At 41.5% G+C, this 25,661-nt stretch overlaps 1 protein-coding gene across 1 annotated transcript in view; it reads left to right on the plus strand.

Moving 5' to 3' along the window:
• The window catches only part of PKHD1 (PKHD1 ciliary IPT domain containing fibrocystin/polyductin), a 239,695-nt gene extending 215,050 nt beyond the window's left edge, over positions 1-24,645 (plus strand). Inside the window, exons 48-56 of the mRNA XM_066622360.1 lie at positions 7,393-7,530; positions 16,651-16,764; positions 16,973-17,060; positions 18,491-18,645; positions 18,991-19,143; positions 20,561-21,442; positions 22,297-22,465; positions 23,828-23,982; positions 24,584-24,645. Of these exons, the coding sequence (XP_066478457.1) occupies positions 7,393-7,530; positions 16,651-16,764; positions 16,973-17,060; positions 18,491-18,645; positions 18,991-19,143; positions 20,561-21,442; positions 22,297-22,465; positions 23,828-23,982; positions 24,584-24,645 (1,916 nt within the window). The remainder of the gene's footprint in view (positions 1-7,392; positions 7,531-16,650; positions 16,765-16,972; positions 17,061-18,490; positions 18,646-18,990; positions 19,144-20,560; positions 21,443-22,296; positions 22,466-23,827; positions 23,983-24,583) is intronic.
• Positions 24,646-25,661: the final 1,016 nt, after the last annotated feature.

Raw genomic sequence — 25,661 nt, forward strand, 5'->3', positions numbered from 1 at the left:
AGGGCTGCAAAGGATCAAGTAACCCTGATAAGTCTTGCAGCTGCTGCATGTGACCCTCCTCCCTCTTGCCATTTCCGTCCCCACTCTCCCGCAGTCCCTCCCACCCCCTTCTGCCCTCTTTAAAGATGGGACAGGGCTGCAGGGGCATAGTTAAAGAGAACTGCGACACATACACACCAATCAACAGCTCTGTGTTTCTCCATGGCAGGCTTTTTAAAGGGGGGGGGGCGACTTGACTCAAGTCTTTCAGAGCCATTAAAGGGTGACTTGACGACTTGGAAAGTGCCTCCATTATGACTCTTTTTTTGAGTTGAGTCGCAGGGGGCAGGCTCTTGACTCGTCAAGCCTCACTGGACTTTCCCATCCCTGCATTTTCCTGATCTGAATTGCTTTCCTGTAACTATCTGCATGTGAGGTGAAACATACCCATAAAATGCATACACAGAACCCTATATTTCAGGGTAACTTTCAGTAATTATCATATGTTATTGAACTCAATATCATAATCAAAAGTAATGACCCAAGGATGCTAGGTTAAAAGATGTTTGCTCACCTTTGTTTTTTTAGATCTCATTCTAATCCTTAATTTTTGTTCATGCCTGAAACAGTAAAGTAACATTCCTTCAGTGCAGGCAATTGTATATTTTAAAATGTTGCACTGGTACACAATTTAGTTCTATTCAATCAAAATCACTTTTTTGCCAGCATAGACATAACAAATCTAAACCAGTTGTTTACTCTGTGTGTGAGGGCAAGTTTGGTACAGAGCAAATTGTTTCAAAAGCTTATGTTCAAAATGCCATCAAAAAGCAGCTTCCTCTGTCTTCTTTTGGTGGTGTGTTATCAGATGAGCGCATCCATATGTGCTAGTGTTTTCTTCTCACATAGAGGCAAGGGGATAGAGATGTAGTTAAGGCACACATATGAATCCTCCCTCTGATCTGTCCCTTGGTTTCATTAGGTGATTTTGTGTAAGTTGCAAGAACCACAGGAGGGAAAAAATGAAGGATGAGTCTATTTGTGCTGTTTATAAATACATGAAGGCTGTTTTCTGTCAAAGCCTTTCCACAGAATGCCATTGCACTATTTTCACATTTTGCAGAGTTTAAATATAACACACTCCTGACACAGTGTGCTAAGAGTGGAGAGAAGAGCATGTTATAATTCTAGGAAATGGTATGTTGTTTTGAAGGGTATAGATATGATATCATGTAGCCCCTGGCAATTTTTTTTTTAGCGGTGGAATCCTCTCTGTTCATTTTTTCCTGATTTTGATTTGCTTTGAACTTTTTTCTGTTTGAAGAGATGAATGCTGGAGCCCTGTATCTCATATAATAATGCTTCCGTTGTTCCTGATTTCCATTTGGTGCTATGTTTATGGCATTTCATAGAGCAAGAGGACTGATCAAAGGGATTCTGTGTCATTGCCTGAGTCATTAGGAAGCTCATTTTGTGCCAGAGCATAAAAGTTGTGCCGAATTATTTCTGAACTTTTGTCTGGACAGAGCACACATACCAGTATGGGGACTGTATTTTAAACATGGGAATAGTATTCCTTTACACACATATTAGCATTGGCTTGTGATGTATTTTTTGAGTACATGGTGCAGAGTGAATGGAAAGAATAGAGATGAGTTCAACCTAATGATACTTGACCTTTTCTTAGAATTTGATCTAAAACGTGATTTTTGCCCTCATTAGTTCACATGATGCCAGATAGGTGTATGCTACAAGGAGTGCATAAGGTTCCCTTATCATTCGGTTTCTTTCTTTTTTTCAGGAGTGTGAAAAGAGCTTAGCTCTACAATGGAGCCCCCTGGTGTTGTATTTATCCTCTCTCTCTCTCTCCACCACACAAAATACAGAAACCTATTCTTCCACCCACTGTCATGCCTGTGATATCACAGCAGAGCGAGTATTCTGGGGCTACAATGAAGAAATTGATGTTCCTGATGCAAGACTGTATTTTGACTAAGCCCTGTTGAAATCAATGAGGCGAGTTGACCATGACTATCTCAAGGTCCATAGATTTCAATGGGGCTTAGTCAGGATTCCCTTTCTTTGGATACAGCTCATGAGTTACATTCACAAAACTGATTATATAGCAAATCAATATTTTGTTTTGTTTAAGACTCATTTTTTTCTGAGAATGTGCAGATTTTTGAGGGGGGATATACTCTCCAATCTGAAATACACCTTGGATCTTGCATGGGAGCACGCTTTCTGGACTGAACTATTTTGTAAAGCAGCTTTCATTGGCTGTACTAAGTATTTGTCAAGAGCAAGGTTTTTATCACATGCTTGATTCTGTGTTCCACTATCTAGGCAAGTGGTTTCCGTGGAAGGAGGGAACCACTTCACTCTTTGTGGGGGTGGGGCTGCAGCAGCGATGTGATCCCCAGTATTGCACTGCTGCAGGGACAGAAGGGTTTTTTTTTTTTTAACTTACTGGCAGATCCGGCCAGCTTCCAGGGGTTGCAGGGAGACTTGCAGAGCTCTCTGCAGGGGCACCCCAGGCTTCTGATTCACTAAAAATAGTTTTTGGAAACCTCTTCCGGTTTTCAATCCCCAAAACCAGAAGTAGTTTTCAATAGCTATTTTTAGTGAATCAGAGGCTTGGGGAGCCCTGCGGAGTGTTCCATGGGGCTCCCCACACCTTCCAGAAGCCAGCTGGACCACTGGTAAGTAAACACACACACACACACACACACACACACACACACACACACACACACACACCCGTCCCAGCAGTGACATGATCCTAGAAATCATGTTTCTGCCTTCCCCACCCCTTAAAGGGGCATAGGCCAGTGTGTCCCAGGCTGGTGGATTCTGAACTGTTTGGGAACTGCTGATCTAGGCTATTTTTTCCTAAGCTTATTTGTCCATTATGTTTTTCCTTCCTAGGCTTCTGAGTTCTAGGGAGTTACTACCTCTTTCCCTCTGATTTGAATCTCAAGTTGGTAACCCTTCAGGCTTGAATTGCAAAGTCCATCTCAGGCTTGGCATGGGTGGAGCAATTTGGCTGTTTTGACCTTTCCAGGGTTTGGTGTGGAAAACCTGGTGTCAATGAGAGGTGACCTCAGATTAGAGCCAGGGTTGTAATGCTCAAGAAGGAAGGAACAGTTGCCCCTGTCTCTTCAGAGTAGATATCTGTACTAAAGGGGAAGGAGTTTTATCTACGTAGGAACTGCTGCAGGTTCTGCTGAATTGATGTCATAATTAATAAATGTGGCCACCTCATACCGAAGTTGATCTTGTTGTGTGTCCACTATGGGAAGTACCTGGGCGATGACTCAGGTGTTGCTCCAGCAAGGATCTGATATTTGCTCAAGGATCTGATATTTGCTCAAGGATCTGGTGTTGCTCCAGCAAGATGTAAGATGGATTGTATATTTATGTTCCAGCTACTTTTGTTAGTTTCAGATAAACCTTCTTGCCTTAAAGAGCCCTTTCCAAATTTTGCAGAGCCCTCAAGAAAGTCCTTGAAGTCCAAAGAGAGGAACAAAACAACATCCTTTGGCTGGGGCACGCAAGATGGACCTGGGGTTCACAAAGTCTGGGGAATCTGAGGTCTGCAGCAAGGGATACTCCTCTCTTTTGATTTCACTCCTTCCCCCAAGTTTCTACCTTGTCCTCAGATTAAAAGGGATAGTGCCTGGGTCATGGCAGTCAGTGGTTTTGAAACAACTCTTCTTCTGAAAACCTTTTCCGTAGTAACTATTAACTTGTCTGCCAAGGAAATCCTGCATTTGGAGATTTGGAGGCATGTCATAGGGCACACAGTGATTTCACACAGAACTTTAATCACAGGCCTGTTAAGTGAGAGTATATTCTAGAACCCACCAATAATCCAGTCTTCTCACTGAGGGATCTTTAATAAGCTTCCAGGTACCACCTGGCTTTCTCATTAAACACTTATCTGGGTCCATACATGATGCTTGTGAATGAATATCTCAATATATCCTGGGTATTTGAAATAATACCTTTGTTTTTCTTTTTAAAACAAACATGTTCTAGTTTGTTTTTTTCAATAATGAAAATGCAACAAGGAATGCTTTAAAAAAATTAGAAGCTTCTTCAAAGATTTAATCTTTCTTCATAACTTAACAATAGATGAAACAGATACAGTTCACACCAATGACCTTGTTGTCATTCAAACTGCATGTATGGATACAGGGAGGTTCTGCCTCCATTCACAATCTACTTGACCTCTGCTTCTTTTGTTTATTTATAGCACAAGGAGTGAAAAGAAGCCTTCTATTCATTTTGGAGCCATCTGTTTTCCACTGTTTGTTTGACTAGTAACTTGACCTGATGATAACGTGGTGTCTGAATAGGAAAACAGATCGATCTGTTCTGTAGCATTTTCATCCCTGGAGTTCAGTGACAGGCAGTGTGGAAGAAATGCAGGCAGTTCATCAAAAGAATGAAGATAATATTTTTGTTCCATGTTTTGTCAAAATAAGTTGATTTTGAAATAAGTTGAATGTTGAAATAAGCAACATTCACAAACAAGCATTTCACTGAATTCCTTCATTGATTGGGCATTTTTGGATCAAGAGGAAAGTTTTCTGTGTTTATTTGAAGACCAATTAAATTAGATTTGTTATTTTAGTATTAGTACTAGAAGCAGTGGCTAGTAACACAGTAGGTCTTTGTGGTTCTATGGTAAAGGAAGAGGGGCATTCCTGACCCTTTGGGAATGCCACTTCCTATACCAGGACACAGGGCCAGACACAGGGCCACAAGTCTCCTCCTTGTGGGATGGCGTCCTTCCCCCAGACTGGCCCTGCCTCTTCTGGATAACAGTCAGGTTTTTTCTGAGCTCTGGCTCAATGTTTTTTGCCTACCTTTTGTTGCTAGTCTGTCTCCTCTTTCTTAGTCTGCATGGTTGCATGTATGACGGCAGTAGATCAGCTGCTCCCCTTTTCCCCTGCAGTCAGTATGAATGGTTAAATATAATGTCTGAACATCCTAGCAGATGATATATATATGAAAGTCTGAAATGTGCCTGAATGCTGATCCATAATGGATGCTCAACTTTAGTTTCCTATATTGTAATGCATAAGCTTTGAATGATGTTATCAGCTCTGATTGGCTTCTACAAACCTTGCTCTTGGCTTATGGCTTATGTCCAGAAGTAAATTAGTCCCTTCCTCTCCCACATAAGCTAGTTTTGTCTGTTAAAGGCAGGCATGGGTTGTTCAGAGAAGAAGTTTCTTTTGAAAAAGGAAGTCTCTGTTGTGGCAGAGAGAGAACTGATGGGCTAGAATGTGTAGAACATAATGGATTGGTTTTTCTCTTTCTTCTTGTGTTATTTGTTATAAGGGAGACATCCTGAACTCCAGCTTTAGGATGAACTAAAACAAAGGATTGTTTTTTTCCTGTGGTAAACACACAAGAACCTGTCTGTTTAGACACCCATAAATGGTTAGGAGTGTAAAGAGCTAGCCTTAGAAGTGTTATTATATTTCTTTGAACTAAAAAAAAGAAAGAAAAAAACCTGATTGATAAACAGCAATTTCCTGAAACAAATTTTTTTTCTTTAGAAAAAAAAAAAAAGCTATTATGTGCCTAGGTTCACACACACTTGCGCCTCCCATGCCTGCTTGGCCAGTGGTACTGAGAGGTTTGAGCTATTTCTAAATAGAGGGATTCTGATGAAGTACAAGTGGATTAAAGTTTTGGGAGTCCCCACGTTGAATACAGTTCCCCACTTTGACCATGATCCAGCTAATATTACACTTAAGACTCAACATTATCCAAGTTTCCAGCACCAGTGCAGCCACAATGCAACCCCAAGGAGTTTCTTTACCTTGAGGAGGCCTCTATGACTGCTTCCCTGCCACAGGATGCAGAGCATGCCTCATTGGCACCAGTGGCATCACTAGGGTTTGTGTCACCTGGTGTGGCAGGCCAGTGTGTCACCCTCATGATGGAGCTCCTCCCAAGCAGTGGGTGTAGCAGTGACCCAAGTGGAGGATGTGGTGATGTACCATTGTGCCATCTTGCTGATTTTTTGGCTATACTTTTTGATAGAACACAGATTTTTTTTTTTAATAGAACACGTGGTTTTTTTCATTGCATTCTGCTGTAAATTACACACCAAATTGTATGTAACATGATGGTCTTTTTCCTAATAACCGTGATTTTAGCGACTTTGGATTCTATTACCCTCCCCCCGTGTCACCTTACTAACACATTATTGGTTGCATGCTGTGTCATAAGAACATCTCATTGGCTCTTCAAACAATCAGCCTCAGTGGTCCGTTTTGAATTATGGAAATGTTCTTTTTTGTTATGTAAGACACTTGCATTTTTGTTTTCTGGTTTTTTGGCCATAACTTTTGATAGCATGGAGATATTTCACTTCAGGTTTTTCACTGCATTCTGCTGTAAATTATGCATTGAATAGTATATAGCATGACAGTATTATTCTTAATAACCGCGATTTTGGTCACTAGTGCGCCTCACCTAGTGCTGTCTTCCCCCCCTGCACCCCCTAGTGATGCCACTGGTTGGCATGGCTGCATCAGTGCTGGATAGGATGGAGCCCTTTGTGATGGGGAGTCTGGTCTGTACAGTATAGCCAGTTTTTCTCAGGATGACCCTATCTTTAAAGTTTTGTCTTGGCCGCCTTCCTCCAGAAATTGCCTGAGATCAATTGCCTGAGATAATATCACTGGCATAAGCCCCAGTCCTGTGAGCAGACAACTTCTGTTCCTGCCCACTTTTTGCACATACTTGCCAGCCTTCAGATCTGACTTCTAGTTGCTCTTTATCAGACATGCCACAGCTTATTGCAATATCTGCTGCCTATTCATATCCTCTGAGTGTCTATGAGATCAATCCCGTCCAGCTTTTTCATGCCATCTCTCAGCTCTAGCACAGATGTTTAATTCTTAATGCATCAAGTGAAGCTGCTACTATTGGTTCAACAGGAGGAAAGAAACATTACAAGAAAGATAAACAGTTATTACTGGACCAACTTAATGGTTGGTGAAAGAGTAATCACTTTGGGCAGATTAGACTTCACTGAGAGCATATGTAACACAAAACCTTAACAGGCAGGTAGTTGTAGACTGGTTAGTTTCAAATTTTAAGTCAGGGGGAAGCAGAATGCCTGCTTAAAATGGCAATTCTATAACACTATCCTGGGAGTACACGGTGAAACTTGCTTCTGAGTAGACATGCATAGGATTGTACTGTAAGTCTTTTTATGCAATCGAAATCATAGTCCTTGAAGGCTTGTCTTCATTTTTCAATTGCATATCCTATAGAAGGGAGGAATGCATTTTAAAAGGAATGCTATTTAAAAGGAATGCTATTAAAAAGTGATGGCACTTTGGTCTCTTGTCTCTACTGTGATTCTTTTTTTCGTGTTCTTAGGCAAGACCATCTTGGTGGATACGACACTTCCTTATCTCCGAGGCCTTTATGTCCTGGGCACCCTGGAATTCCCATTGAATTCAAGCAATGTTCTAAGTGCAGCCTGTATTGTGATTGCTGGTGGTGTCCTGAAAGCAGGTAAGTGAAGAATAGTAGTAAGTGGAAGAGAAACTGCCTGTTGTAAATTTTTCTTGCAGAATGACTATCTGTTTTAAAATAATGAATGCAAATTATGGAACCCAAAAATCCAAATTAGCTTTATCTGTGGAACTGAAATTCTATGCCAATAGACAATGTACTAATATCACAGTTATACACATATTGCCCAAGGTAAAAAGGCCAGGTATGTATTTAAAATGCAGACTTACCTTCCAAATACCCATAAGTAGCAATCAAGAGGAGACTGGGCTGTTTTAAAGGGTAAAGCTGTTTGTGTCATTTATACCAGATGTGGGGTGTGTGTGTTTTGTAGCTGGGTATCTGTACCTTAATACTAAATATCTCATGAAGCAGCCCCCCCCCCCCAATGACTAGGGCATAGTCCTGGAGCACATGGTTAATTGTATTTCCTTTAACACCATCTTCAGTTCACCCAGCTGGACATCAGATATTTGAATGATTGTATTGGGAAGTTAAAGATGGTAAGAGGTGGTATAGGATGGCAGGAGGAAGTTCCTTCAATCAGGTTAAGACAGTGGTATTCAGACTGGAGCGTCGCAACACCCCAGCCTGAGGGCCCTAGCCTCAGCCCCCTTGAGGGGCGGGGGGGGGGGAGGCAGCAATGTGATCCCCAGGATTGCATAGCTAATAGGGCTGCAGGGACTGGGATGTACTCACCAGTCCTTGCAGCAGCCTTCCCAGCATGTGGGGAGCCTTGCGCAAGCGCAAAACCAGAAGTGGAGCATGATCGCTCTACTTTCACTTCAAAGCGACTGGGGAGCCCTGCAGGCGCTTGCACAGGGCTCCCCATACCCCGCTAAGGCTGCTGCAGGGACTGGTGAGTACATTATAGTCCCTACAGCCCCCCCTGAGCGGCTCGATTCTGGGGATCGTGTCACTGCCTTCCCCCTGCCCCTGCTTTCTCCCTCCCTCCCCTGCAAAGACTTAGTGGCTCTCAAACTCTCCCAGAGAGTTAGAGAACCACTGGGTTAAGATATGGTCATTTACTAGGGTGTGGCTACCCAGTTCCTTCTTCCTATTTTAGTACGAGCAGGTGATGTCAAAACCTTGAAAATATACAAAGCATATTTGTAGATCTCTCTCTACATCTCCCTCCCTTCCCCATTCTTTGTTACCTTCTTTTTATTGTTATTTGTAGGTGTTCAAATTGCTTGGGCTCTAGCCACATTAGGTGGCTGCATTAGGTGGTGCAGGCAGATCCATGCAGTGTCCTCCATACTTAGCAACAGCCCAGTTTATTCAGGGGGGCCAAAAATTAAGAAAATCATGAAACAGAAGTGAACCTAAGGGATCTGTCTGTCACATGAAAGGTAAAGGGCACAATCCTAACCAGGTCTATTCAGAAATAAGTCCTATTTTGTTCAGTGGGGCTTACTCTCAGGAAACTGTGGTTAGGATTGCAGCCAAAGTGATACATCACCAGGGGAAAACTAATACAAACAGCAATGTTTGTTAGGCTATTTGCCATGTGAGTAAAGCCAAGGGGTTATCAGTGTTGGATTTTGCTTTCTAAGCATATAAGTAGCATTGCTGTCTTTTGAAGGAATACTATATGAAAGTAGGTTGTCTCCTAATGCATTTTTTTTATCCTATATATCATTGGTTCCATTGCTTATTAATATTCACAATGAAGACAAATAATGATATGTTCTTTTATGAAATATTAAACTTTAAGAGCCAAGTTATTGTACTTACTTGTGGGGATCTTTACCATTTTAAAATTGCTGTGTCGGTCACTCTCTGACCTTTTTCAAGATTGCTTTTTTATGAACTTTGTAAAGGGAATTTGAGTAATCGGGTTCTTGAGAAATTCATCCAGCAATTTTGTTGCTGTTAATCTCAGGGGGCTTAGCTAGTTAATACAAACTTTGTCAAAATGAAACACTTTATGATTCATTTTTGCTTTGGGAATGAAATACAGGCCTAATTCTTAAGAACTAGCCAGAGAGGTCAGTCCAGCTTTGAATATTCTTGAAAGTTGTAGCCAGTAGCTGTGATCCAGAGCATAAGATAGGCATGGGCTTCTTAGACATTTGTTCATTTCAGCAGCAGCAGTCTCCCTTCTCCTTAAACAGCCAAACCACAGCTAACCACAGTTGAATTGCAGTGGGCCCTGGGGCGATGCCCTGTTTGAGTCCCTTATGTCGTCCTCCCCCCAAATGGTGTACTGTAAATGTTAATGTGTAAAAGCTCTTCATAATACCCCTATAACCAAGCCAAGGAGAAATTCCAGATTGCAAGATGAAATCAGAAGCCCTGATGTGAGGGAGCAATTCAATTTTCTGAAAGTTAAATCTTTTCTTCTTATCCTGCTTGACAAAGCCCATCCCATGCTAACTTGTTTGAGGCTCGATTGCTGATGGCTGCCTTGTAGTTTAAAATATTACAATATACACAGAAGAATCTTATGTCAAGCACAATACCTGGGTCTGATATGTTTCAAATGTAGTTCACTTTTCCCCATTGCCACTTTTATGTCTAGTTCTCCTCCCTTTCCGCATTGTAGTGAAGGCATTTTTTCCCCATTCCAGTATAGAGGAGTATTTAAGGTGTTTCATACTCCCTGTCCCTAAGGGTGAATTGGGAAAAGGAACATCCACATGTGTCTGAAACTGTGGCTACCAGTCAGTACTGCCTACTGTTAACAACACTGGACATGAATGAGTCTTCTGAATGAGAACAGCTAATTTTTACTATTTTCAATGTGCTAAACGTGAAAATGATAATGAAATCTGTCCATTGGCTCTAGTTTAGGAGAAGCACTGTATACATCGGTGGTGGGAACAAAGTGGAAATTTACTAGTTCATTGTGAATCACTCACAAACCATAGCCAATTTTGCATTTTCATTGTCATATTTGTGTTCAGCACCCCAAAATCTATAAAATATGACTAATTTAATCTTGGAGGCATGACCCTTGTAAAAATTTGTTGTCCAGTGCAACAAAGCAGTAAGGGATGTGATGACTAGCCAGGCAGGAAAGAGGTGGCACAGGATATGAAAGAGCCACACAGAGAGATCCAATGAGGGAAAGATCCATTAGTTTGAAAATGTTATGCTTTTTTTTTTTAAATTAAGTTTGAGAAACACTGTCGTAATGAACAGGAAGGACATTGCCCTATGTGAATGGGAGAATGCATCTTTCTAGATTAAACGGCAAACAGTACTATTCTGAATAAAGCCATGTTAAGTAATCACTTTTTAAAAGATCATATTTTTTAAAAATCACATTTTAAATAATCCAGTCTAGAGACTTTACTACTTTGCAGCAAGGCCAATTGGCAGAATCTCATAAGCATTTTTCTTTTAAAACAGACCTTATTTAAACTTCTCTGGATGATCTTGGGTAGAACACTAGAATTCTAGCAGCTGAATGGACCTTGCTGGCTTTGAGTTTTCAGTCCTGTTTTATCCTCCGGCTAAAAATGAGACGGATCTCTCCCCTGGATAGGAGACTGGGAGCCAGGACTGGATGCAGAAGATGCTAATCTCAGTATAACAACACATTTTTTCAATGTAGCTCATCTTGTTTTCCCTCCAAGTGTCTTCTTGTCATCCATGAAAAACATTGTATTTGTCATTTGGCCATAGAACTTCAAAAAGAGTTTGAAACACAGCTGGGTGGCCTGTGATACAGCCCCAGCCATGACCCAGATAAGGCACAAATAGTGTATTGGCATAGCTGATCAATCCTGCAGTTTTTGAAACCAGCACCAAGATTATACAAAATATGTGGTAAGACATACGACCACGTCCAGATATTGAGTTGTGTGATACTGTATGTGTGAGTGCATGTACAGCTGATTGAAGTAATGTTTCTGTTTGAGCATAGTATCATAACGTAACGTAACAGGGGAATACTCCTGCTAATTGGGTAAGAGGCACTTTTTCAAGTGAGTGCTCCTTTTTTTTAGCAGGGGGAGAGTAACTGGCCCACCTCACCCCAGCAGTGTCTGTTCTGGTGGCTGTCTGCTGGCATTCATTTGCATCTTTTTAGATTGTGAGCCCTTAATAATAATAATAATAAATAACAACAACAACATGGTGACTCAAATATGAAACAAAACTATATGATTGCAATCAATGATAACTAGAAATATCAGGATGTCATTGAACAATTACCCCTTTTGAACAATTACTCTATACAGAGTCTTCACCTACCAAATGTTTATGCCTAATAAAGGTTGACTTGACTTGAATTACCCCTTTTTGAAATATTGAACAATACATGGGTGCACAAGCAAAAGCATTTCAAGTATTATGTCGATAGCTTTGTATAATGCTAAAGTGGTTCATAGAAGTAAAATACAGGTTGAGTCTCCATATTTGTGAGGGTTTCTTTCCCAGAACTCACGTGGATGGCAAAAATCGCATTAAAGCAAATCCATTAAAAAAACAATGTCCCTTTGCTAGGTGATTTAAAAACAGCCTTGCTGACCTTTGTGATGTAAGACAGACTCCTTAGGCAGACAATCCATCAATCAGTGTCTCTCTAGGTACTTCACTCTGAGCCAGAGACCCCTCCCTTCACCCAGAGCAAAGTGAGTGCCTAGGGAATGACTGATGGATTGTCAGCTGGCTGCCCTCTTTTGCATTAATGGGGCTTAAATGACTGTTTAATTTAAAGGGCCCTTCTCATTGCGTTGAGAGCACGACCTGCTTTTTTCTGCCATTATTCCATTCTTTTTCAAGTACCCCTAAAGGTCTTGTTGAGTGTCCCTGGGAGTACATGAATACCAGGTTGGGAACCACTGTTTTACTGGTATGTAGTTTACAGTGCGCTTACTTTGATAGTGTTTACAAAAAGGTGGTGAAGACCAGAACTTAAAAAGAATAAAAATGTATCTTATGATCTTTTACTATGTTTTTAATAAATTAGAGACTACAGTTCTTAGGTAACAATTAGTGGTAGGTTATTTTTCAGGATCTGGCCTCGGGTAAAATCAGACAAAACTATAGTCAGACACCCCCCTAAGTTTAACCCCCGACTTATCCAAGGGCCATTGAAAATTCTGTGATTTTGGCTCAAAGCCTGCCCTCGACTTATCTATGGAATTGACTTGTGGTCGAGGGTCTGTGGAGAGTCCAGTTGAGTTTAATAGAACTTACTCCCAGGTAAGTATGTATAGGATTGTAGTTTTATTTTAGCAAATGAAATTGCTTGAACAGTCATCCTCACAAGAGCACAGAGCACAGCACATCCTTTTGTTCTTCTACCTGGGCTCATTGTCTCTTCTCAAATGGAGCTTTAATGAGTTTAAATACCTCAGCATTCCCCAGCCCCATTCTTTGGAATGTAAGTCCCTCTCCTGGGATCCTCCCTAACTGAATTGAGTGGTAATCTTCTGAGACTTAGAATCTAACAGCCCAATCTGATCCCTGGCAGGGCCACCAGCTGCAGCGGCACCAAAATGGCCACCACTGTATCCAGCAGCCCTGCAGAGGCCACTGGAGGTCTCTTTGGGGGGATATTCGACCCCCTCTCCCAAGTAAGGGCACAGGCCCCACAATGGGGCTGCTTGTATTTGCTCTGACTAGTTTGCCAGTATTGACTGGAGGACTTCTGTATCAGGTTTTGCAGCCTGACATGGAGGATAGGTTCTGGTGGTTCCATCTCCCTCCCGGGCCTGAGAGATGCATGGATGCATACTACTTTCATTTCTCCTATTGGATAGATTATTTAAAGAAGATGGAAGGAGGGCATGTTTGCATTTCTTCTCCAATATGTAATATGCTTGTGAATCTCTGGGTCAAAACTGACTGCCCGTGTGGGTCTGTTAGTGTGGGAGCTTCTTCTGCATTGCAGCAATGTCCTGTGCGGATTCATTTCGTAGGATCCCTATATACGTATACATTTACATATGACAGGTTCATTTTAAGATTTATTTAAAAAAAAATGTTTCGTTAGGATGCAGAATGAATGTGCTTTCTCTTCCCATCTAATGCATAATTTTTAAATATTAAAAGATCATGACAGAACGGCTAATTCTGCACAGATTTATTTCATTCTACATCTGCTGCAGTTTTGTGCTGTATAATTGATTTAATCTCTAATTTTAGAGGAATGTTGAACTCTCTTACTGGACTCTGCTTACATTTCTCAAGGGCAAAAATTGCCCTACTTTTTCCTCCAAGTATCTCTTTAGTACAAGACCAGTTTTTTTCTCAGACTGTATACTACCCTTGGTGAAATATATAGATTCACAGTTGTAATGCAGTTTATTGTACAGACATCACTACAAGATAAGAGCTACACCTCTCCCTCCCCACTCCCTGGTTTTGGCTTCATATGTTTTCCTCCTTTTGCATTTCCAGTATCTTTCTGTTAGTCTGGAGAATATACTTTGGATTTAGAAGTTTCATAGATATGATTGCTGTAGAGTACAGAGCCCAAGGCCAAAATGGTGAGATGTTAAACTTCTCAAAAAATGCCAAGCATTTTAGAGATTTCAGTTCAGTTTCTTATCTCCACTAAAGGAGAGGTATTTTTTCTTCTTCACATGCCCTGTTGAAATGTTCTAGGATACTGGTTTATTTTTTTTAATAAGAAGAAAGAGATGGCAAAGTTTTTAATCTAAACAAAATAAAAATGCCAGTAACTCAATAAATAATAGATATTTTAGTTAACATTTTATATATAAACATTTAACAAGAAATTTCAAACAACATTTCATTTTCCAGCTTCCTCTCAATTTGAACATTTCAACAAAGGTCATTTTTCTAAAATGTGTATGGTTTTAAGCAAATTATTCTTTTTGGGGATAAAAACTAAAAAATACTCAAAAAATTTTTTTTTGAAAAGGGGGAGCATCAGCCAGATGACCAATGAATATGGCAGGAGTTTGGGACTGTCAGTGCATATCTCTCACCTATCTTTGCCAAGATCAGTCTGGAGTGCACTGATGTGCATCAGGCATGATAGAGGAATATAACATCTGTGTTTAGAGACAGTACACCTTTGAACACCAGATGCTGGCGACAACAACAAAGGAGGGCTGTTTCCTTCATGCTTTTCAAGTGGTGTCTGGCTGGCAACAAGATATATGAGACTAAAGGAATTCTTACAGTGCAATCGTGTGCATGTATATTCAGAAGTAAGTGTAATTGAGTTCAGTGGTACTCCCAGGACTGTAGACATATGCTGATCTAGCGGGGCTCTTTTTTTGGCCTGTAAATTGTTGCCTACTCATTTTCTCTGGATGGAATGAATGATACTGATAGGGTTTTGTCTGTAACTATCATGGTGGGAAACTGAATAAAAGTTTTAGTATCAGCTATGATACATGGAAATGAGAAATGATTCATAATAGCTGCCATAATAATGTGTCATAATAATGTCAACACCACAATCAATCTCATTGGTCAGTTTTGAGTTTTTTAAAAATCCCCTTTTTGTTACATAAGGCTGTTGTGTTTTCCTTTTCTGGTTATGCGTTTATTTGGCTACAACTTTAATACAAGTATTACAACATAGTTTGTTTCATCACATTCTGCATTAAATTACCTATTGAAAGATATACAACATGATGGTATTATTCAAAAATAGAAAAATTTTCACAATTTTGGCCACTAGTGGCAACATCCTTCCTGCCAAGGTTGTTATCCAGTGCAGTCTGCACCCCTTAGTGACATCACTGCTTATAGCTATGTAGATTTCTAGTTTTCACGTTGCAGGGATAGTAAAAATTGGCTTTCGTGCAAACCTTTTGGCTTCACATTATCATACCTTATCTGTTGTATTTTATTCTTCTTCTTCTTGTTATATTAACTGTCTGTGTATGTAATTTTTCATATTTCAATTTCTAAAATTAAAATTGTAAATTATACCTTGTACAGTAGAATCACTGCTCTGAATTCAATACTGTATTTGTGATTAAAGTAAAGATTTGAGCATGGAGGCACAAGGCTGGATTATGAACTGCCAGTGTACTTGAGAACAGATTGTTCATCATGCTCTTTTAGATCCATAAGTGTGGAGCTGTGATTTGTCATCTGTTCATATACTTGTCATTGCTACATGGCACAACATAACCTATTGGTTTAAGTTTTAATTTTAATAGTACTTGGCCTTGGGTTAGGGTGAAAATAGAACATGACAACTCAGTGGTAACACTTGGCAAGTCATGTCTGTTTGGAACCTGGCATAATCTAGATGGACTATGGCAAACTCTGATTAACCCATTTCTGCCCAGCCCACAGGTGTACACATTGAGTCCCTGTTGCGTATATGCAACATTGGGCAGAAATGGCTTAAGTTTGAGTGGAGAGTGTATGAGAGCAATAACAAAAAGAAAATCAGTTGGCACAGCTATGGAATGTACAGTTTTTCAAATCCTGAATATTGTTTTCCTGACTGAATTCTATTCTATTGGCCCGAGCAGTGGAATAATGATCATCTAACCACTCGAGAACCCAGAGCCATATAACCTATATCGGTGCATAATCAATTTATAGGAGAATAATTGATTAAAATTCAGTTAAAAGGAAAGTGAGCCTGACACGGAGGCTCTGGATTTGGTGGAGCTTTGCTCCACCAGTCCCACCTCCCTCCCTCCCTCCCTGCTCCCTCCCCCTGGAGCGCCTCCTCCCTGCCTCCCCCCACGCCTCCACTTATCTCTCCACACCTCAGCGATCCATGTGACTGCCAAGCGGCAGAGCTTGCCTGGCCGTAGTCCACTGGTGCTTGCCTGGTGGTAGGGCCTGCAAACATGCCTTATGGCATGTTTGTGACACTGCTCGCCAGCGGTAAGCTGGCATGCACTGTTCAGAATTGGATCCTGAGTATCCAAAGTGCTGAGTCCTGTTGTTTTGTCCTATGAATACTATAATGCATATGTAATGTCTGGCAGTCTTGTAATGTGTCCTTTTGTCTTTTTATGAAATGGTATTTTCTGTACTTTTAGTTAAATTGTACTTTTAGTAACTGGTAGTTGTGTTTATTATATTTGTTTAGTTTTATAATGTGAAAATAAGATAGAAAGACAGGATAAGAATGTTTGAATGTAATTTCAATGTAGGAATTGATATTAACAATAAGTTATAAAGCATTAAATATTGGTGACATCTTTTTTCCCTAAGGTTCATTGCTACATCCCTTAGAAAGAGAGGCAAAGTTACAAATCCTCCTTCGAGCATCTGAGGGAATTTATTGTGATCGATTAGAAGGAATAGATGTTTACCCTGGCACTATTGGTATGGATGTCCTATTTTGCTTTCTTGGGGATATATACAGGGTTTATCCATGAGACTAATAATGTGGCTCGTATTGAGCAGTAGTGGTGGGGAGTAGCAGGACATGTGGCAAGAATAGAAAGTACTGCTTGGTACTTGCAAGATTTTACAGGTACTTGAGGGGTCTCTCTGTATTCTAGCTTTGGTCCTTTTTTCTTCTCCTGTCAAGGTGTTTATGGGAAGCTCCAGATACACAGTGCTTATACCAGCAACTCTTGGACGCGCCTTGGAAGTGATGCTGCTCCTGGGAATGAAAGGTAAAGGTTGGTTAAGATGGATGCTTTTCTAAACATCTGTATTTCAAACAGTATTTCTGTTTGAGATCTTTTCAGTTAGTACTTACGAGTGGCTGTACTCAGTCATGCTGAACCAATTGCATTGAGTACTGTGCGATGCGATATTATTGCTGTTCCAAAAAAATGCATAATTAAGGGTGCAATCCAAACCTGTGCTGGAGCAGGCAAGCCAGGAGGCTTGCGCTGCATCCAACGCGGGTTTCTGGCCAGCAGCGGCTCAGCCAGAGGCAAGGGGAAACTCTTCCCCTTACCCCTGGGTAAGGGCTGCTGGCCCCAATGGGTCTCCTCGGACCTGCGCCACCTCTGGAGGTTGTGCAAGTCCAAGGAGAGCGGAGCAGCTTGAAGCCGCTCCGTTCTCCCCGGGGACGGGGGTTGGGATCCAGCATAACCGCTGGGTCCCAGCCCCGCCCCTGCCTCCCCGCGCACCCACCCCCGGGGTCGCCCATCGCCCGCCCTCCCTCCCCCGCCCAGAAACGCCCCCCTCCCGCCTCCTCCCCACCCCCCACACCTACGTTCACCACTTGTGTTGGCACGGGTGCACTGGCACAAGCAGTGGGGAGGAAGACGCTGCGGAGGTTTCTGCCAGCCTCCGTGCACTTCTTCCCACGCTTCTTCCCACGCTTCTCCATGCATGCGCTTCTTCCCATGGAGGCGCAAACGTGCTTTACGGCACGTTTGCGACCCTCCCAGGGCTCCTATGCTGGCATAAGTGCCGGTCAGGATTGCGCCCTTAGAAGGTAAATTGGCACAGGGAATGGCTCTCAAACTACAGATAAGATGCTTTTCTTAGCTTATAAATGTATTCCCAAAATTTGTCGCCTTTTGATTACTTTAGAGCAGCGATTTTCAAACTTTTTCATCTCACGGCACACTGACAAGGCACTAAAATTGTCAAGGCACACCATCAGGTTTTTGATATTTGTCAAGGCACACCATGCTGCCAGTGGGGGCCTCAAATCTCTATTGGTCCTACTAATAAATGACCTTCCAAATTCCTGTGGCACACCTGTGGACCACTCACAGCACACCAATGTGCCACAGCACAGTGGTTGAAAATGGTTGCTTTAGAATGAGGGCATTTGATGACCCAATTGGTTAGGAAGCGTTGCCATCAATGATATCATCAGCTCAGCCCAGATATTTCATCTCTTAAACTTTCCTATTTTAATTGTTCCAAGAGGAAAATGACTATGAAATATCCTCTTCATTGTCTTTTTTTTTTTTTTTTTTTTTTTACTGAATTCTTCATATAAAGTTATTTTGCCACTTATAGATCAGTTAATTGATCAGGAAAAGTTTCTTTATGCATCATCTGATCACATTTTCTCTATAATGTTTCTTTATGAAAAGTTCAAAACAAGGCTTCACAATAATGCTTTTGAGTTTTGCAGGGTTCTCGTACAAGACAAAGTGGACTGGCATCATGGTGACAGTATTGTCATCAGTTCCTCTTCCTATGAAGCTCATCAAGCTGAAATAGTTACTCTGGAAAAAGTCAACAATCATAGCATCAGAATCTGTGAACGTCTTGTCCACAGACACATAGGTATGAAATCTGTCATCTTTGGCTTGTATTTACCTTATGTTGGCTTCTTTTTCTTCTCTAACTTTGAAATGTTTAGTGCTACAAGTGCATCCTAGTGTTTAGGATGACAGCTTGAGTGTCTCTGTTCTTCAGATGGCAGAGGTCTTTGCCAGACCTTTCTCAGATGTCAAGGAATTGAATCCAAAACTCTCCACTTATCATGCAACTGAACTATGGCATTCCTGTCTGTCAGTGTATCATCTTAACATGATTTTTGGCACATAATCTCATTATAGGGATCTAGTAGTAGGAAAGTAATATTGTTAACCCTTACCACAGTGTTTCCTTTTGTTTTGACCTGCATAGGACATTCTCACATATTAGAAGATGGTCAATGGATTCCTCTGGCTGCAGAGGTTGGGCTCCTAACAAGAAATGTACAGATTAAGTCTGACACAGATTGTACAGGGGGACTTCTAGTGGAACCCTTTAGAAATGCCAATGGGACCCAATATGCAGGTAATCATATACTGACAATAGCTTCATACACATTTTTCAACAGGTCTGACTTAGAATACAAGCAAGTGACAGAATCCATTTTCCGTTAGTTAGCTCCCCATGCATTTTCAGGAAAGAGCACAAATTCCATCCAATAGGCAGCAACTGGTGTGTCTCCCATCATGACTGATTAATAAAAAGTGTAAATTTGATACAACACAGCTTACATAGTTTTGTTTCTTTACTTGTTAAATAAACCTCCATAGGTATTTCCTATAATGCCAACTGAAGTGGCCTCCAGATGTGCAAAGGGCAACATCTGAAAGTCATTCAGTCTAGCAGGAATAGATCAAAACAAATATATAAACACGGAACATAGCTCTTATCTTCATTTTGTAAAAGTGACCCAAGAATGGGAAGTCATGTGGAAGCTGCTTGTGAGGAAAGTGATCAGTGCTTTGCTCCAGCAATACGTGAAGATGCAACCACTTCTAATGCTTTATATCCATTAACAGAGACATTATAACAAGTTGGATTTAATGTTAACAGTATAGCTGGTGGTAGGAAATAACTTCTTCCATGTAACCACTTTGCTCTTATTTGATATTACCCAGGCTGTGAAGAGTCAAACAGCTGCCTAAAAGGGGGGGGGGGTTGGAGTTATTTTTCCTGAACAGCAACCCAGTGTTGCTAGCAAATAGGGCTACTATGCACAGAGAACAAGTCAAAGATTCCACTTGGTATATTTCCCCAGTGTATGCTCTAACTATACTTGAAATTTTGTAGCTTGGCAATTTATTTTCCAGTCCTGACAGGATGTGACTTCTACAGCTACTAAATCAGCCACATGAGAATATCCATTATCAGTGTTCCTGCTTTCTCTAGGTCATGGGTGTCCAAACATTTTGGTAGGAGGGCTACATCATCTCTCTGACACTGTGTTGGGGGCCGGGGGAAAAAAGAACTGATTTAAAATTTGAATAAATTTGCATAAATTTATATATTTGAGATGGAACTTATATGAATGAATGGTGGTCTTGCAGCAGCATAAGGCCTATAAAAGGCCTTGCACAAAGCAAGGCCAGCCTTTCCTTTGCTGCCGCTGCTGCATCACAGACATGAAACAGCAAGTAGTGGCGGAAGCCCTCGTCCCACAGCTCAGGTGAGAGGTTGAACAGTCGTCCTCACAGAGCAGTTGCATCGGGCCAGCACCAGCTCCAGCAAGTCTCTGGAGGGCCAGAGGCTCATTGGAGACTGGGGGGCTCCCCGCGGGCCAGATCGGGAGCCCCCAAGGGCTGCAAGTCGCCCCCGGGCCAGGGTTTGGGCACCCCTGCTCTAGGTGTAAATATATTTAATTTATTTGTACAAAGCATTTATATCTTGCTGTTCCAACAGAAAGGGAAGCTTGGTTCCTGGCATCTCTTTTTCCAACTTGCAGGTGTGCTCCAGCTTTCAAATGTTGAAATTCTAAACTTGGGATCCCCACAGTTTCCTTCAATTGACATCAGAAATGCAAGCTTTGAATCCTTCATACTCTCCTCCAGTATTCACCATAGCTGTGGAGTTGGCATTCAGGCAGTTGCAAGCAGCAGGCTCTTATTACATGACAATATAGTATTCAGCACAGCTGGTCATGGCATACATTTGGAAGGACGGAATTATTCTCTCATCAGGAATCTTGTCGTTCTGAGCAAACAGCCAGAGAAATCATCACATTGGGTGGTTGGCATCAAAATAAATGCAGTAGATGATGCCTACCTGCATAAAAATGTTGTAGCAGGATCAGAACGAATAGCCTTTCACATCAAAGGGCAAGAATGCTTCTTAGCTGAGCAGGCTTTTACTGGTAATGTGGCTCATTCCAATCTCCATGGGGTCCATTTATACAGAGGAGATGGTTTTCCACAGTGCACCAAAATAACAGGGTTTCTGTCCTACAAGAACTATGACTATGGTATCATGTTTCAACTTGAAGGAAATGTCGTGGTAGAGAATGTGACCCTAGTTGACAATGCAGTGGGTCTTCTGCCAATACTCTACTGCCCATCTGCTGAACTGCAGTGCCAAGTAGAAAAGCTATACATTGAACTGAGAAACTCCATCATTGTAGCCACAAGCTCATCCTTTGACTGTATTAGGGACAGAATCCATCCTCTTTCGGCTGACTTGACATCTACAGACCGAGCTCCCCGCAATCCGTGGAGGGGTCGTATTGGAATTCTGTGGCCTTCTTTTACCTCTGAACCTAGTAGGTGGCCTGATAACCCATGGCACAAAGCAAGAAACTCTTCAGTAATGCTGGGAATAATGACATTACAAGGTTAGTGCTCCATCTCCTTGAACTTACAGGTTATTTTTTGAATCAGTGTTGAAAATAGAAATAAAATGATTGTTCAAAATATTATTTTTTAAAGGATGCTTTCTCATGATTCTCAAAAAGATCCCCCACCTCAATTGCCAAAATTAATGGCAAGGGAAGATTGCCATGTTACAGTCCAATCCTAAACTGCCCAGTGCATGGGGTTGCCATGGTGCCAAAATGGCTGCTGTGGAATCCAGAGCTCAACCAGGCAGCCGGGGGCTCCTTGGGTGAAGGGGATGAAAGTCCCCTTCCCCTTGGTAAGGGAAACAGCCCCGCAATGGGGATACCCGATTCTTAATTCTTAATCTGCTACAACAAACTATTTTCTGGATTCCAATGCACAGATACTGACATTGGTATTAGTGTGAATACTGAAGACTTCGGCCCCTGATCTGCACATGTTCATCCAATTACATGAAAGAATCCCAACACATAGACATGTAGCTGAAAGCATGGAGGGCTGTATCCACATAATCAGATTCCATGTCTTCTCAGAGTTCCTGATCATGTGTAGCTAGTTCCTGATTATGTGTAGCTAACATCCTGTTCATGCAAGACTTTGGGGTAAGACGTGGAGGCATCCAGATGAATAAGGGGGAATTGTTCATTAAAAAACAACAACAGAGGGGAAGTTTCCTCCACCAATTTATTCATGTTCAGAATCTTACACCTGAACAAGGTTTCAGTTATTCCATAGACCTACAGCAGTGCACTCTTGCTCAGTCCTATGTGACTGCTGACCATTTCCTACAACATTTGTTTGGACTATCTTCCCCTACATAATCTCCTTTTTTTTCTTTTTGAAACATCAGATGTCACCTTTGCAGGCTTTAGGAAGACTTGCTATACAGATGACAGAGACATCTGCATCATGACAGATCTGGACAATGCAGGCATCCTGCATCTAGTCACATCGGAGCGGACAAGAATGCTCCATATCAGTGAACAGAATATGTTCTACTTTTATCCACTGCAAACTAGGTAAAGGCAAATGTCACTAATTTTTTTTAAACCCCTGGGTTTTTGGATCAAATATCTGCATGGAAAGCTGTAAAAGTTAAAGCAGCTTGCCATGGGTTTATTGTGTAGTGTAGGCTGTACATGACAACAGTTAATGCAGTGGAAGTCCTATATGACTGCTGTCGTGTACAGCCTACACTGCACAATAAACCCCTGGCAAGCTGCTTTAACTTTTACAGCTTTCCATGCAAAGAACCATGGGAACGGTAATTTTCAGAAGGGTACTGGTATTATATTAGATCAGGGGTGTCTAAAGTTTTTGGTGGAAGGGCCACATCATCTTTCTGACACTGTGTTGGGGGCTGAGAAAAAAGAATTAATTTACTTTTTAAATTTGAATAAATTTACATAAATGAATATATTAGAGATGGAACTTATATGAATGAATGAAGGTCTTGCAATAGCTCATGGCCTATGAAAGGCCTTTCACAAAGCAAGGTCGGCCTTTCCTTCCCTGCTGCTGCTGCATCACAGACATGAAGCAGCAAGCTGTGGAGGAAGCCCTCGGCTCACAGCTCATGCAAGAGGGCCAGAGGCTCATTGGAGACTGGGGGTCCCTGAGGGCCACAAATAGCCCCTGGGCCATGTTTGGGCACCCCTGTATTTAGATGCTCTTCAACTCCTTTGTCTACACTACAGATTCTAGGCTGTTTATGAATTATTTCAAAGTGGATGTTGGGGGGCAAACAGGATGTTGGGGGGGGGAGACATTAAATGTGTTTTGAATGTGTAGTGTTGATGATGCATTTTGTATTGACTGCTCTGTATGAGTGAATTTGAATCTCAGAATTGGCAGAGAAGACCAACTCACAGAATTGGACCCAAACAAAATTGACATCTCTGCACATATTCCTCCATTTCACAAAGAAAGGAATTAGTACTAAAAAAAAAAAAAAAAAAAAAAAGCTTTGGGTGCAGGGCTACTGTGTACTTGTGGTTCCAGTTTCTTTGAATTGTTGTGGGTTTGAAATAAAAAATGAAATGGTGTGTTAGTTTTCCTGATTGATTCATTTCTAACTTTTTCTGAAATCTGAAAGGTTTCTTTTGGAACATTCTCATTGCAGGTTGCAACAGATTCAGACCAGTGCTTGTTAGAAAACACAGCTGCACTTCAAGTAAACATCTAGGGCAAAAGACCAGCATAATAACCCCTATAACACATTAATGGAACAGTAGATGGCCTACAGTGCCATGTATTTGTAGAGATTATATCTATTTATATCACTACCTATTAATCTGTGCTTCTGTCAATAATGGAAACAGTCCTGCATTGAGTTCAGGGTGGTTTCTTCCAAATCTCATGTTTCTTCTCTTCGTGGACAGAGAATCAAGACTTGGCTCATGTGCTGATATGATATGTGACAACTCAAGGAAAGCTCTCTTCAAAGATTTGGATGGAACTGCCTTGGGATTAGCTCCACCTGCATCTGTCTTCCCAAAGTCAGAGTTTGAAAGGGAACAGCCATGTTTGGATACTGGTAAGTCACAGGCAACAAACCATGCAGTGTTACTGAGATATATGATAAGTCCCAGAGACAGATCAGTGCAGTCTATTGAATTGTTTGTTTTCAATGGGTCGTTCCATTTTGGTCACTGAAGACAACTATTTCTGGCTTCAAAGTCTATAATTCTGTTCCAAAAAGGCAGCAGTATGACAAGAAAATGATTTAGAGCCCATATATCAGGAGTACGATTTCCAGTTGCAAGTGTCTGTCCTTGTTTTAGAGTAAGTAACTTAATTCAACAAAAGCTTTCTGTGCATTAGTGGCACAGTGGTCCATGTTTGTTCTTCAGCAGAGCAGGATAATTTTATTCACTTTCACAAGTGTTTTGAGATCCCTTAATGAGAGGTGCCTTCTAACAATTGACCTAATAAGATTTCCCTTGAAATCCCACAGAGGAGAGAATGTTAGACCCCCTGGCATAAAACCCTGCTCGAGTCTTAAAGCAAACTGTCTGTTGCAAAAGAGCCATTCTGTTATACAGCCATGTGCTGGGAGTGCATGCAGTGAGGCTCTGCTCTCCTTCTGATTAAGGCTCCGTTCTGTGATTCCAAATAAACTGTTTAATTACAATTAGCATCTCCTGAGCGTGCTGCTCCTGATGGCGGCCATTTTGCAGAAAAGTTGCCTCATTTATGACTCCTGCAGTATGGGAACTCAATGCACGGGACTGTAATTAATCCTGTTTTCCATCCTGCCCTAGAAACTGATTAAGCACACAGAGAACTTTAATCTTTAAACAAAATGTCTAATCCTTAAACAAAATGTCTAATGTCTTCGCTGGTACAAGGCATTTCTCTAAGGATCCCTCTCTCTGGCTGCTTAGAGAGCTGATTAATTCACTGTCTTGTTTTTCCCCCCTGCTTTCTCTGACCTGATTATGAATCACAAACCGATGCCAGTACCGCAGTGGCCACTGCTGCCCTGAGCTGCCCTTTAACACAACCCTTTAATTGTTCTGTGTGTTCCTGCCCATAACTTGCAATAAAGCTTTTAAGTTTTTGGCATTTTTAAAGATCATCTGATGGGCAATAGTTAACAAATGTCAGGAAGCCACTCCACAATCTGTGCCACAATAAGACTTTCTACAAGTTGTAACTTATAAGTGACAGCATGTTGCTGGGCTGCTCAAGCTAGAATTGGATCAACAATTAGCAGCAGCATTGAAGGAAACCGCCTAAAACACCCACAGGTTTGTTTTATTATCGTAAGAGTTGGCTGCACATTTGCATATTGCTGTATCATTTTCATTGTCAAGGAGTTGTGTGTGTGTGTGTGTGTGTGTGTGTGTGTGTTCTGCAAGAGGAGGAGAATACAGTATCCTGTAAGGAAAGGGGGAGACGGAAAGGAGGGTTCTGGGGAGGGATGGAGTTCCAAGAATGGCCTCGTGAGTAGAACGCTGTTTATGTAGCTCCCAGATAAGTTTACAGTCCAATCCAACCAAACTCTCCATGCAGTGATTCTGTGGCACCAACATGGCATCCACTGCATCTTGTGGAAGAGTTTTGGCCTCTAGAGGCCTTCTCAGGGCAAGGATACATTTGTTCCCTTGTCCCAGGGAAGGTCCCTGCCAGCCCAGTGGGTCTACTCAGACCTGCACCAGTCTACGTGGACCCATGAAGGCAGATCAACCCCAGAAAAGGGGTTAGGATTCT

This window comes from Tiliqua scincoides, chromosome 1, assembly GCF_035046505.1.
Source record: "Tiliqua scincoides isolate rTilSci1 chromosome 1, rTilSci1.hap2, whole genome shotgun sequence".
Lineage (NCBI taxonomy): Eukaryota > Metazoa > Chordata > Lepidosauria > Squamata > Scincidae > Tiliqua > Tiliqua scincoides.